Source organism: Cladophialophora psammophila (assembly GCF_000585535.1).
Source record: "Cladophialophora psammophila CBS 110553 chromosome Unknown aczJe-supercont1.4, whole genome shotgun sequence".
Lineage (NCBI taxonomy): Eukaryota > Fungi > Ascomycota > Eurotiomycetes > Chaetothyriales > Herpotrichiellaceae > Cladophialophora > Cladophialophora psammophila.
In genome coordinates, this window is record NW_006912925.1 from 1939811 (window position 1) to 1953931 (window position 14121).

Consider the following 14121-nt stretch of genomic DNA (forward strand, 5'->3'; position numbering starts at 1 on the left):
GGCATCCAAACATTGGGCGATAAGTCCTGGTGATGTGTTGTTCAAGTGGGGGTAAACGAAGCCTTTGACTCGCTTACTCCTTCTTCCGAGAGGGGTACAGCATCATCTGCCGGTCGGATTCGATGGCCAGCGGACGCCGAATATACAATGACTGACTTGTAGGAAGCAATTTCTCTCAATCAAGTGATATTGGAGTCGTTGGACGACAGCAACAACAGTTTTATACCGTAAATAGCCGCTGCCTTTCTAGACCCTGTGCTCTTGACTCTAGCCTGTCGAAGGAAGACAGATCCAGACATCGTCCAAACCGTCAATATAGACTCGACCCGCGCTGTTCGATACATCAATAAGATCATCTTCGGTCCATTTGAGCAGAGAGGCCAGAGTGAGGTTCTTCCGCTTGCGAATCCCAGCAGCAAGCTCCCCACTACGCCATATCCCATAATGTCGACCGCGACAGTCGAGGTCCCTAGCGAAATGCTCGCCGCTCAACTCGTCGAGTTCAAGGCCCCGCCGGTTGTGCAGAAAACAAAAGCCCCTGCAGCGGGCGATTTGGGTCCGTTCGATCTCCTCCTCCGGACCGCCGTCGCCAGCCTGTGCCATACCGACCTTATGGTCCAGGCGGGCTTCGCGATGCCGCCCAAGCACGGCCTGCCCATGACCCTGTCGCACGAGGGCACCGGTGTTGTGGTCGCAGCGGGCTCCTCGGTCCAGGACTTCAAACCTGGTGACCGGGTCATGTCGGGCATCACGTTCCACTCCTGCGGCCACTGCGAGAACTGCCTAGCACCCGTGGAGAAGGACTGGAAGCAATACTGCTTCGACATCGACGGCGCCGCGGGCGTCATGACCGACGGTGCCTTTGCCGAGTACCACGTGGTCGACTCGCGGATGAGTTGCAAAGTCCCCGACGGCGTGAGTTTCCTGACCGCTGCTCCGCTGGCGTGCGCTGGCGTCACCGTCTACCGGGGATTGCAAGTCAGCGGCGTCGGGAAGGGCGGGTGGGTGGCGATCGTGGGCGCCGGGGGCGGGCTGGGACACTTTGGCGTGCAGTTCGCAAAGGCCGCCGGGTTGAACGTGATTGCGGTGGAGGCGCGAGACGAGGGACTCGAGATCGCGAAGAAGTACGGCGCCGACCACGTCCTGGACGCGCGCGAGGGCAAGGACGCGGTAGTCGCGAGCGTGCGGGCGCTGACGAGCGGACAAGGCGGCGTCGACGCCACAGTCAACGTGAGCGACCATCCGTCGACGGCGGCGCTGTCGGCGGCCATCACGCGCACGCACGGCACCGTCGTGGAGGCCGCGCAGCCGCCCGAGGTGACTGTGCCGTTCATGGACATTGTGCTGCGCGACATCACCATCAAGGGCACCATGCACGGCGGTAAGCAGCTGGCGGATGAGATGCTGCGCACCGTGGCCGAGCACGGCATCGTCGCCGAGACGCAGGTCTTCCAGGGCCTCGAGGACGTGCCCAAGATGTTTGAGCTGCTCGAGGCCGGCAAGATCAAAGGCAAGGCTGTCTGCGTGGTGGACAAGGAGCTGGTGTGATAAAGAAAAAAAAATACTCCTTTTTCTTCTTCTTGGACTCGGCCTAGCCGGTCAAGGAAGGAAATGGAGGTTCTTTTACATAGATGCGCTAGTAAAAATGCCACATGATGTGCCCCTTGACCAAAGCGGGCTTGAGGAGTGCCCCGTCCGGACATCCATGCATACAATAGCACATAATTATTGATCTTCTGTGAGAAATGGCGAACCAGCCCGGAATTTTTGTAAGCCTCTGATTGTATTCAGCCTGTCTTCGCACTCTGCCCTCCGCTTCCTGCCGTATCCTCTTTCACCGCACTCCGTCCAGGTTGCCCGCGTCACCATGGCAACTACGTAGCTAACAGCCCAGAGCAGGCCGACTATATACCGAGTATATAGTATCGTATTATGATGTGGGCACGAGAGCCGTCGGTAGACTCTCACTTGTTGGGGTTCCCATGCACCAGCTGGCCACACGGCCCGTTCATGACGACCCATCTGTTTTCCGTTCTGTTGTTGGTGTTGTAGAAGCCGGCCTTTGCATGGGCACATGTGGCACTGCTGCCGCCCTTCTTTGGCGCGTTTGCCTTGAACAGCACGCAGTTGTTCCCCGCGGTGTCGGCCTCCGTGTCGTAGTAGGCGAAGTCGCAGAAGCCGTCGACGTCCTGGCATATGGTGCAGCACTCGTAGCTCGAGGTCGCGTCGGTCCTCGTCCCGACATTGGACCGCGTGTTGTCAACTACATTGCTGATGTAGCTGCGGTCCTGGATTCGGGGCCCGAGGAGGTTATTGCTTGCACAAGCGAGATATGTTGATCTGGTGGCTGTGTAATTGAGCTGCGTGTTTGTGATGGTGGCTACCGTTGTTTCCGTCCGGAAGGTAATGGTATTTGTCACATTTTCGGTGGTAGAAGCCGTCACCACCACTGTCTAAAACGATGATCAGCCACGAGTTGACCACTTTTGCTTGAGAGAAAACCGATGTGCGGAAGACAAGGGTTTGAGGATGGAACTTACAGAGTTCACTGGCGCATCAGGAACGCCCACAATGCGGGTTACTGTACTGGTCGTCGGCTGCGTCACTGTCCGCGGTGGTCGCACGATGCTTGTCTTTGTCACGGTCACGAATATAGTAGAAGTTGTCCTTGGAACCAACCGAGTGACAATGGAAATGAGAGAGATATAGGAGGTATCAGGCGGAGCGATAGCCTGTCGGGGAAACAGAACGTCTCCTCCGGGGTCCGTGTCGCGGCGCTTGATAGTTCCACTGTAGTTTTCATCCCCAGAAGACTCTTCTACCGGGACAAAACCTGTCGGTGTGGATACGGTGATGACACTTTCCGTAAAAAGTGTGGTGGTTGCATTTGCGGTAACATTGGTATAAGAGGTTGAGGTACTGTTCGTTATGTCATACTGTGTCCTTGTGGAAGTGATAGTGATAGTATCGGTGCTGAAACTTGGATTAGCGTGACCGCTTGCCACCGAAGAGTGGGGACCAACGTTGCCTTATAGGTGCACGTAACATCGACGGTCGTCAGATAGACATAAGGGATGACCACGGTGTATTGTAGAGGACTCGTTGTGGTGTTTCGCAAAGTGGTGGTCAGTGTTGTGGTGTCGAGGAATTTTGTGACGCGGGTTGTGGCCACGCTCGATGGTTGAGAGGTCGCAAACGCCGTGAAAGTCCGCTCTAGAGTAGCAGTGGTAACTCCACTATCCCCTTGGGTCAGGGCGAAAGGGAACACGGTTGCAAGAACCATGAAAGACTGCCGGAGGAGCAGCATGGTTGTGGTGTTTCAGGGTTTCTCTTCGGGACCAAAGTTGATGAGCATGGAGCCTACAGCGCGGGCTGCTGAGCATTGCAATTTATACCTCAGAGGTCTCTCCTCTTCAGAAAGGGATAAAAGCTTTGACAGTAATTTTTGCTGGCATTGACCATAATGTGGCTTGTGTACCTGTTGGAATCGCCATGACGGCAGCCTTTCGTTCTGAATGGTCAGAATGTATAGTGACTTGCCCCGAGCAAGGCTATGGAATGCGGGCAGTGCATGCACAAGACGCGGTGTTTTGAGCCGATTAAAATGCTGTCAGCGGATGTATCGAATACTCACGGCATATGGTGACAATCCAACAAGGGATAGGCACAAGTTCATGCATAACAGTTCCCTGGATCTTGCATGTAGCCCCCTCGCTGTCCTTCCAAACTGAGCATTGTGGCTCGCAAGCTGTTTGAGGGGTAAATGAACAAGGATCAAAGTAAAGTTAGTGATGAGGCAGCTGTGAGTGCGAGTCTTCAGCCAGAGGACGTGTTATCGAAACAAGCAGCAAGCCCCTAGGGATACGGTAGCCAAACTTGAGAGAGGTCAACTCCAATTCACTGTAGCTAAAACAGCTCAGCTGAAACGCGTTAATGGGAGAGAATTCGAACAAAGACCCCTTCCCTAAGCAAACCAATTTTTATAGCATCATATTGCCATGAGTTTGGAGGCAGGAGGCTATACTAGTTTCAACATTGGAATGTTCGTGGGCAGGGAAATATCACGGTGGACGTGGTATTGTGGTTGGGAAGGCCAAAGAAAGCCCGCAGAATTCCCAAAATGTTGGGATTATGAGACGGTGGTAGTAGAATTACCTGTTATGGCTACAGCAGGAAGAGAGATGTTTGCTCATGATGATAGTTCGTGCTGATGATTAAAAGCATCTGGGAAGTTGCTACTAGAAAAGAAGTTGGAGCTCTCAAAATTTCGGGCCCCAAGGCTGGGTTCCGGAGGCTGGGACAACAATTCTCCGGCGAGGAAAGGAGCACCCCAGCCTTGTCAGGAGATCCCAGCCTTGCGCCCCTTGATTTGGAGCACAACTTCGTCTATCTTCCATCTCGGTTGATCCTCCCCTCAACCATATCTTCATTATATTTGCACATCTGACAATGCTGTACATTTAACTCACTAACTAGGAGAATGCAGGTCGTGATCTTCTTGTTTTCGTCTTTTCTTTACAGTTCTACGCTGGCTTTGGGCAGTAGCTCTTGATGTCCGAGAATCAACAAGCTGGCACTTGAATATGGCTTCCGCAACGACTACTAGGGAGATGCTGTCGCATGTGAAACACCGAACAAGGTCAATTATATGGAGAAATATTGTTGAAGCCAGAGTCCGACTGCAATGATACTTTGCAGAGGCGAACAGAGGCGAAAGAACTTGTATCTGGAATTGTACATCCAGGCCACAACTAACAAGTACAATTCTCTCGACTCACTGCCAATTATCTTCTCGGTCATGGAACAAAGTACCAAGTCTTTGAAGTAGTGCTGCAAGTCTTGTCGACTCGAAAAGATCAACTCAGTTCACTCAGTGCTGTGATTAGCCAGCTAGCATAGATAGGCTGTTTGTGAGATGTGCGCTTGAACGTCCTCAATCGTTTGCAGGTCGTTCATGTTGCTAGTCACGAGTCTTTCAATACGATACTCCAAATGCTCCGATTACCGATATGAAACCTTTGGATGTGCGGCATCAAACAAAAGCAATTACTAACGAACTGGACAGGAAGCGGATAGAGCAGTGAGAAGGGCTCAGAAATCTACAGTGGACTTGGCACGAGGTAACGAGGGAGGCAGGGACGCGGCAACGCTTACAGACTTACATAGCAGAGGGGATAAGACCTTCTAAAACTAGCCATTGTTCTAGAATCTCCAGACAAACGATCATCTGTGGGCTATAAGCCATACAAGACCCTCGTCTAGCGCCTGTAGATCTGAAGGCTCATCAGCGAGTCACGAAGCCGTTTCATTCAGCAATGACCCATGACTAGCTCATTTGCAGTCAGGAACAGGTAGATATTGTGATGGTTCAAGCAGTGCCTTGGAGGGCCATGGATGTGTTTATTTGGAATATTCGTCAGCAGACGGTTGGAGTGGCAGCAGCTCCGGCCCAACCGCACAGTCTTTCTCGCAATCCGACTTGCACCGTAGCTTGAGGAACAGATCTTATACGTCCGTGCACCCCAACCCCTCCTCGAAGCTGCTACAATAGACAATGGTCGAGGCGGGTGATTGTTTGTCGGCGCTGTGTATGTTGAATTTGGGAAAAGCCGTAACAAGACGCGGGTCAAGTGTCACGATGTTCGTATTTGTTGTGGCGGGGTTTAGCCGTACACCACCCATACCGAAGAATACATGAGCGGTGAGATAGATACCTAGATTCGAATCCACTGCCTCTACCCACTCTCTTCCATAACCCCGGATTTATTCACAGCAGTGCCTCGTTTGACCCCGCACTAATCGGGCCCCTTACCAGACATTTATCATGGCTGCGCGTGTGTATCTGACTAAGCCATCAAGGGGGAGGCAAGAACAATCTAATACTCATAAACAAGGCCTTCCAAAACCGAGCGGCCTACCATGGGCCATCCGTGGGACCTTTAGGGGCGCGATGGAAACACTCTAAATTCTCCGTGTCCTCGTCAACTTTCAAGCACCCACGATTGCTGGCAAACCAACGTCGGTGTATATGGCTTTTCGTACAATGGAGCCTCCAAGTCCAGCTATCAATGTGCTTTGAACCTCAGAACTCTGAATTGATCATCGCATCCTGGCTAGTGAACTCATCTTAGCTTCCCTTCACGACTGGTCTTAACTACGCTTCATAGCGGTATCAACTCTTTATTTTAATTGAAACGATGTCTACACAGGCAGGCGAACAGCCCAAGTCAACCAGAAGGAAGTACGTGTCGACTGCTTGCATCACATGCCGCGACGGGAAAATCAGAGTATGCAGTGGCTGTCCGCCCTTGGTATCCGAATGCGATTGATGTTCATGATTCACAGTGCGATGGTGTTCATCCGGTTTGTGGCAATTGCGAAAAGAAGAAGAAGCATTGTGTCTATGCGCAAGGGGAAGACAAACGAAGGTATGTCGAGGATGCACATCCGGGTTCGAACTTCAAATATTCACAGTTAACCACTTCAAGGATACCTGTCCGTAAAGCCATCCAAGCCTTTTCAGCTCGGCTGTTGGGGCTAGAGCAATTCATTCGCGCCCATGGGTTACAACCTCCACCACTGAATGCCAACGACGCTGAATTGATAGACCGCCTGATCGAAACTCTACAGCTGCCCGCCACATCGCCAAAGGAACAACCGGCCGCTGAAATATTAGAGCCAGAAGCCTCTGCTGAACGGGAAGAGCTTCTCAGCGATACAATCCCGCTACCTGGATTCAATTCGCAAGAGTCACGGCAAAGGCACTCTCAGCCACAGCCGTATCAGAACAATGTGTCTCTTGGGACCCCTCAGGAGTTCATGGTTGACCTTGACCAGATGAATAGCGACCGCCCGATACAGGCATCTGCACCAGAGGCAGGTGATCTTTTCTCCAACTACACGGATATGGACGATCAATTGGCCACGCTGCAGGATAGCAACATCGGCTTCCCTGAATGGACTACGGATTTCACGGGACTGAATGCCATGCCACTGGGCATGACATACGGCTGGACCGACTTGCAAATTCCTTATCCGGATATGGACGTGTCTGGAGCTGATCAATCTCTGGGACCTTTAACCTCGCCCGAGTCTGTTTCAGGCACTGATCTGGACGTGCGACTAGCCCCGGAAGACGAAGGCTCTGACGGCGTCATCAGCGAGATTTCCGAAAGAATGGGGACCCTTCAAGTAACCGATGATGGCGAGCTTCGATATTTTGGGGCCACCTCAAACCTTCCACTACGTGATGTTACTGGGCTATTTACTCAATCCGCCGAATCAACTATTGCGCGAAACCGTGGTCAAAGATTGTTGGAAGCCGCAGGAATTGGCCAACACATTGATGCCACCTTGGAAGATCATTTAGCCAATCTATACTTCACCTGGCAGGATCCAACATTACACGTTGTGGATCGAGAACTGTATAGACAAGCAAGGAGAATGCAACGCACCAGTCCTGGTCGCAGCTCCTACTTGTCGGAGACGCTGATCAACGCGATGTAAGCAATTCATGTTCCTCTTTCCTTGCAGACGACTATACTAACCTAACCAAAGGTGTGCTTTTGGCGCTATCTATGACACGGGCCGACACGAAAATTGCCCCCTCCCCCTGCCAAAGTACTTTGCGAAGCGCGCCAAAATCTGGTTAGACGTCGAGCTTGACAGTCCCCGAGTTGCAACCGTGCAAGCATTGGTGATTTTGAGTTCTTTCGAGGCGGCATCCACAAATGACGCACGCGGATGGCTCTACAGTGGTAAGCCACTCTTGATCAATCAATGATCATCAGTAACTGATTTTTCCATAGGGATGTCCGTCCGTTTGTCATTTGATCTCGGTCTGCACCTCGACATGACGCAATATGTGGCCAAAGGTCTCATGAGTCCCGCTGAGGCTGAGGCTCGGAAAATGGCATTCTGGGGAAGTTTTGTAGTTGATCAGTATGTCCCCCCTATGTCCTTTCACAGTTCTGTGCTCACGACTCCGCAGCCTCTGGGGCTTCTATCTGGGGAGACCACCTTGTCGTATCAGCAACCACAATCCATCAGTGCAGCGACCCGCCAATCCGAGCCCTGAACTTCAACGATGGGTACCTTACGGCATGCTTGAGAACTTGCCAGAGGCAGCCCTACCAGTGACTGATTCGTCCGACCCTAACGGTTTGCTTCCTCGCCAATGGGTGCTGCTGTGCGAGGTCATGGATGATCTTAGCCATGTTTTGTGAGCATCTTCCCAGTTTCCTATGCGACAATCGCTAACATTCTAGGTATGAACGTTCGGATGTATCAGACAGAGTATTGCAGACATTTGCGGATGAGACTGTTTCCAAATTAGATCGATGGCGGCAAAACCTGCCACCGGCACTCCAGGTCACTCTTGACAAGCATGACAGTAATATGAAGTACCAGCCCCATGTCTTGGTATTGCAGTATGTCACCTATCTCTTAATACGCCTTAGGCTGTGCTAATCAGTTTTAGCATGCAATACCACCAATTCATGATCTATATCCATCGCCCATTTATGTCGAAGCCGGCAGCTTCGACTACGATAAATTCCAACATCCGGCATATACATGCTCGAGCAGTATGCATAGAGTCAGCTGTTGCAATATCCATGCTGCTTGGTCTTTACAAGGCAAACTATCCACTGCGTTTCGTCAACGTCGAGGTGGTAAGCATCGTGTTCTCAGCGGCCATCATCCTGGTGTTGGCTTCGGTCCTCGACTTGGAGGGAACTGACAAATTAAATCTCCAACGACATCTCGATACCTGCTGCAAAGCATTAGCAGAACTGGGGAAGGTTTTCAAGAATGCTTCAAGGACATTGGAGATTCTCCTGGATATTAAGAGGAAGTGGCAGGCCAAGCTTGTCGCCTCGGAGAAGCCGAAGCGCAGGGTTCTCGACGGTCAAGAATCAGTGAGGCCAGGCCCGAAGAGACGGAAGCCACAGATGCAGCCACCTCAGGGCTAGTTTGGGAAAAGCAATCTGTTTTTCCTATTACCGTATTGTCGGTCGTTGCACATCTTCGTCGCAAGCAGTTTTCCACATATGATTTGCCTGATTCGGTCTGGAATCAGTCCAGGTCAACATGTCACGATAAAGATCGCTTCCAAGAGGAAATCTATTCGCTTCTCGCATCGCTTTTACTGTTCCCGGAGGCATAAAATGCCTGGGAAGTGTTATTCCAGTCCCTCCTGACATTGCCAAAAGGAGAGTTCCGCAACGAGTCTTCCTTTCCACCAAGCAGGTGTGCCACTCGCTCAAGAGCTGAGATTGTCTGAGAGAGAAGGAAAATTGGATTCCGTCTGTGGGTGGAATATACCAGACGATAACTATCGCTCCCCATTGTGTGTGGCCAGCACAAGTAGCCAAATATTTGGTGGCCTTGTCCTTGTTTTGATCGGTGAGATAGTCATGCTTTCTCTTCCGGCCCACGAACAAATCGCAGGAACCGCCGCCGGGGCAATCGTATTCCTATTCATGCATATTTTCTTCTACGCCAGCTTCATCGATGCCACAACCTGCATTTACGTGTCCGAGATCTTCCCCACTCGTCTCCGGGCAATCGGCAGCGGCCTGTCCATCAGCGGCCTCTTCCTCGCCAGTCTGGACCCTGATTCTTCATCCAAACTACGTCGTCGGCGTTCAAAGCCATCCACTGGCGATACTAAATTGTATTTACGGTGCTCACATTCACCATTGTCATCCTGCTCTGGCTCTTCTCCCCCGAGACAAAAGGCCTCAGCTTTGAGGAGGTCGCGAAAATCTTCGGCGACCCTGTCGCGGACGGAAGCCACGTCGTGGGAAAAGACGGTAACTTGTACAGAACTACTGCCGCCTCCTCCAACAAACCCGAGGATGACGTCGGGAACGAGCAGTCCGCTCCACCCAAGGTTTAATTACAAGGCTGTGCGGGTCTTCCAGAGCCCAGGCGTGGGATATGTAGGCCCGGTGGCGGTCTTGGTCAGGAAAGCTCAGGGCTGCTATCCAGATGGAGGTATTAGTATATGCACACACATACACACACACACATACACACACACACATATGTATATATATTAGTAGGGCGAGATGTACTTGAATAGTGACTGTCCTTTGCCAATAGTTCCCCGTGGCGAGATTTAGCTCTGTATCACAGCCGAGAAGTACAAGATAAGTCCCGTCCTGCAAACGGGGCTTTTATGATGGAGTAGACTCAGGCATTGCGTATGATGAAACAAAGTCGCTCCCTAAGATGATTATCCTCCACGATAGCCTGTGCGAGATCAATTATGATCTTGTTGTGAATGTGTCCCAAGCGGAAGCAGCACCGTCAACGACCTATAAATCCACCATCAAGCTACAGCGTACTGTTAGAATACAGTCATTCACGGTGAATAACAAGTCTCAGATACTGACCAGCCATATATGCCCGTGGGTGTAATCACTTGCCGAGCTCGCCAGAAACAACGTCGAGCCTTTAAAGTCTTCTCGCGTGCCCCATCGGCCCGCAGGAATCCTGTCATTCAGACTTTGCAGATACGCAGGGTCGCCCGATCTGGTATTAATGTTCATATCTGTCACCACATATCTATGCAAGTGGGTTCGGTAAGCTGGGAGGCAAGGCGATCAAAGTGGCAACGTCCTTTTTGTTGCCCAGCTCACAGGGTTCGATGAAACAGTTTCGGCCCAACGCTTCGATGGCTTTTTGCGCGGTACTGGCTGGCGTCGCGCTTCTCTGCACTCATGCTGGATGTTTTGTCGCCATTCAGCTCTTTGTTTCTCTGCAAGTTGTCGGATAAGATGTGGCAAGGGCTCTACCTCCCGATGGCAAAACGAAAGCTTTAACTGATCCTTTTTAGGCTCAGATGTGAAGTACATATTAATTGCGGGCAATATTGGACTCGTCCAGCGAGACTGACCGTCCGTCAAACATCAGCTTTAAACCGTCGTATGTTCCAAACCATCGCCAGCGATAGGGCGTCAAATCATGAGTAACAGGCGGTAAGGTTGGTCATCGATGGATGATTGATACACCGCGCCTTGCATGTGGCATTCAGCATTCATCAACCTTTTCTGAGATACCGGAACCCATATTCCGCAGTTGTGCCCGTTGAACGTCAGTGAGCACTAAGCTTTGACCAGGTTGACGCTTGTGAACGATTCAGGTTCTTGATTGCTGTGTTCCAGGAGGAAGGCTTCATTTAGCGCCGAGTGAGAAAATAGGGCTCCAAACCGTACGAAACAGCGGGTCATCGCGTAACCAGTCGTCTTTACATTCAATCCGCGTTCTTCTGATAATCTAGAAAAACGGAAACCCTTTTGAAAAAGCCCGCGCTACAAGTTATGGAGGACCTCTTTGATGACAAGTTTCCCATCCGCATCAGTCGACTTTGCCGCAAGCTCGAATGCATTGGGACCGACTCCAGACCTTCAAATCGGTATTGTGACGATGCTTGATGGAACTGCTATTCCCGTTCCAACCTGACCGGCCTGGCGCATGATACTGCTCGCAGGACACGCGTCCGCATATGGTCAAATGCCAACCAGATCAATTTCACGGTGCGTTGCTGTTGCGACGGGTAACGTCTGGACCGGTGAACCCATACTAATGAGCATCGCCTTGCCAACCGCTCGAGTGGCCAACAGGTTGGCACATCAGTTAAAGACGTCCGGGACATCGTTGTTCTTGGAAGAAAGACTTGCATATATGACCGCTTGGACACAGTCCTCGACGCCCGTGCATTCAAATTTACCTGCAAATTTCTGTTCTTCCCGACCCAGTCTGTTGTCCTATTTTGCAGAACTCAGTTGCGGATTCTCTCGCAAAGACCAGTCTGTCCTCGTGAGTCTGTCCTTGGCTTAGAGGCATAGGCGATACTGCAGTGGCAATGCCTTGGCTGAGGCATCTTCTGTCGAGTCGTGAATGTTCGGCTATTCACACAGGGCTCGGACATGGTTCAGCCAAACCCCCCTTATGTCGCGACTGGGGCTTTAGCAGTGGACAACCACCGAGTTGAGCTTTACAGTGGCTTCGACTCGAGTCTCCCGATTGACGAGATAGTCACAAAGCTAAAAGCCATCGACAACGTTGGCGATGTTGGACCCGTCTATTCCACGGCCTACACTGCACATGGAAAGAGCCAGGAGGAGGTGATCAAGGCAAACGCGGCCCTCGTCCCCAACTATAGCTATCCAGTCATTGGAGAAAGTGTGTCCCAAATTTTTCTTCTTCCCTACAGACGGGCGGAAAGGTACGCTTTGTTGTCCTTGTATTATCCACAAACCTCTCCGTTATGCGCCCGCACACTGACCCTGCGTCGCAACATTACGGCCTCGAGTGGATCGAACACATCAAGATTGAGATCCCATTGAAGGAATCTGCTCCGCCCGTCGCCTTGGGGAGACAAGATCTTCTACTACACTCAGGTCGACGAGAACAAGAGGCTGGCAAGGGACAAGAAATGGGGATGGTGTGAACTCCGCCCCGATGCGGTTATATGTGTCTGTCTTGCACGGTGTGCAGAATCACCGCGAGAGTTTTCTCGAGGACCACTAACAAAATGTGCGTACCAGATCGGATTCATGCCACAGAACAACGCCGTGAGCATCGTCCAGGGTCTCGGCCTGTATACATTTCAGCTTTTACAAGTGGCTGCACGGTCCGAGGAGTCCTCCTCCTCCCGTAAGGTTTCCCGGCAATGAAGGCGCCTGGAACTCCAAGCGGACCGACACTTCATCCACGGTGCTCGCGCGCTTCCACATCTACGCCGCGATGCACCCGGAAAAGGTGAATGGGGAGTCGATCGACGTGGCCGACAGGCCCGAGCCGATCCAGTGGAAGTGCTCTAGCCCATCATCTGCGAATACTTCGGCGTCGAGACATTGGACGGGCCCCATCCCGCGGGCAAAGCGCAGTCGATCGGAGCGTTCATGGAGGGCAACACGGACAAGTGGGCGCAGTGGGTTAGGGAGACCAGAGTCAGGCCCGGGACGCTGGAGGGCACCAGCTGGCTGTTTGTCAACTATCTGACGCAGGAGTGGACGTTTGATCACCCCTTCGACCTCTCCGAGACGTACGCGACCGGGTTTGCTGACGTCCTCGACACGCCGACGCAGTGGCTGCTTGGGTTCGACAGGATGAAGGCGGCGAATCTCATTCCAAAGTAGGTCTGGAGGTTGAAAATGTTCCATCGGGTGCAACCTTGCCATGCATGCTATACGCAAACGTAATATTGATTGTATGGAGCTGAGCTCCTCTGGTTGCTAATGCTTTTCCCTTTTGCTTTAGAACGAGGTCTTCAGCTAAAGGAATCTTCCTTCCGCGTTCTTCGGGAATCGACTCGTCTCGATGATGCCGCAGGGCTTTTCAGAACAGAGTTTGGTTCTACCCGCGATTGATGCCTCGCTTTGGATCCGGTCTGGACCTCTGGGACGAATGAATGCTTTTACATAATTATCTCTGAGACAAAAATGCCCCTGGCGCCACGCAACTCGTTAGCCATGGACAGTTTCCAACAAGACGGGACACACGCAACGAAGCTCGAACACAGCCCGGAAATCTGGTTCCGTGACTGCTGCTGTCCTAAGGTCTCCCACGCGGTCTCCTTGTGTTTTGTGACAATATATCAAATAGGATACACGCCAGGGGCTTATAACAACACGACTACGTTTTTGACCAGAGCGCCATCTTACTTGTGAGAAGTGCCAGAATCCACTAGCCTCTCCCCAGAGGCTATCTACACACGGAGCGTACACAATAGTGGTGTCAACTGACAAGGTCGCCCACCATGCGGGACTCATGGTCCTGGTTGAACGTTGCCGTAAGCAGGTTTCCAGACAGACGAAGGCTTTGTGCAGCGAGGACCTGTCTTATGTTTGGGCCCAGATCGTCCTTTTCAACTGTCTCGGTTCCATCTCATATGGCTACTCCGCTTCGATCATCGCAACCACTCTCGGCCAGCCACAGTTCCTCGCATATATGAATCTGCTGCCGACAAATCCACATGCGAACGCCTTGATCGGCGCAGAAAATGGCCTCTTCCGAACGGGAGGTCTTTTCGAGGCCCTGTTCATTGGCCCCTTCGAGGACAAATTCTCTCGACAGGGCAATATCGCCGTTGCCTCCTTCACACTCGCG

At 51.9% G+C, this 14121-nt stretch overlaps 5 protein-coding genes across 5 annotated transcripts; 4 read left to right on the forward strand and 1 right to left on the reverse strand.

Annotated features, from left to right (window-relative positions):
• Window positions 1-444: 444 nt before the first annotated feature.
• Window positions 445-1548, forward strand: A1O5_03631 (uncharacterized protein; the record flags this gene model as incomplete). Its single annotated transcript, XM_007744242.1, has 1 exon — window positions 445-1548. The coding sequence occupies one exon, from the start codon at window positions 445-447 to the stop codon at window positions 1546-1548; it is 1104 nt and encodes a 367-aa protein (XP_007742432.1).
• Window positions 1549-1964: 416 nt separating this feature from the next.
• A1O5_03632 (uncharacterized protein) lies at window positions 1965-3307 on the reverse strand (the record flags this gene model as incomplete). Its single annotated transcript, XM_007744243.1, has 3 exons — window positions 1965-2453; window positions 2541-2973; window positions 3024-3307. The coding sequence occupies 3 exons, from the start codon at window positions 3305-3307 to the stop codon at window positions 1965-1967; spliced, it is 1206 nt and encodes a 401-aa protein (XP_007742433.1).
• A 2890-nt stretch (window positions 3308-6197) lies between these two features.
• A1O5_03633 (uncharacterized protein) lies at window positions 6198-8972 on the forward strand (the record flags this gene model as incomplete). The annotated part of the gene is made up of 8 exons (XM_007744244.1): window positions 6198-6287; window positions 6346-6428; window positions 6489-7502; window positions 7558-7757; window positions 7809-7941; window positions 7991-8221; window positions 8268-8429; window positions 8480-8972. The coding sequence occupies 8 exons, from the start codon at window positions 6198-6200 to the stop codon at window positions 8970-8972; spliced, it is 2406 nt and encodes an 801-aa protein (XP_007742434.1).
• A 405-nt stretch (window positions 8973-9377) lies between these two features.
• Window positions 9378-9784, forward strand: A1O5_03634 (uncharacterized protein). Its single transcript, XM_007744245.1, has one exon. It carries the CDS (start codon window positions 9514-9516, stop codon window positions 9751-9753), a length of 240 nt encoding a protein of 79 aa, XP_007742435.1. The 5' UTR covers window positions 9378-9513; the 3' UTR covers window positions 9754-9784.
• Window positions 9785-11936: 2152 nt separating this feature from the next.
• On the forward strand, window positions 11937-13151 carry A1O5_03635 (uncharacterized protein; the record flags this gene model as incomplete). Its single annotated transcript, XM_007744246.1, has 5 exons — window positions 11937-12235; window positions 12359-12485; window positions 12558-12643; window positions 12672-12771; window positions 12834-13151. The coding sequence occupies 5 exons, from the start codon at window positions 11937-11939 to the stop codon at window positions 13149-13151; spliced, it is 930 nt and encodes a 309-aa protein (XP_007742436.1).
• Window positions 13152-14121: the final 970 nt, after the last annotated feature.

Coding starts and splice junctions, on each gene's coding strand:
- A1O5_03634 (XM_007744245.1), top strand. CDS start 9,514: ATGCCACAACCTGCATTTACGTGTCCGAGATCTTCCCCACTCGTCTCC.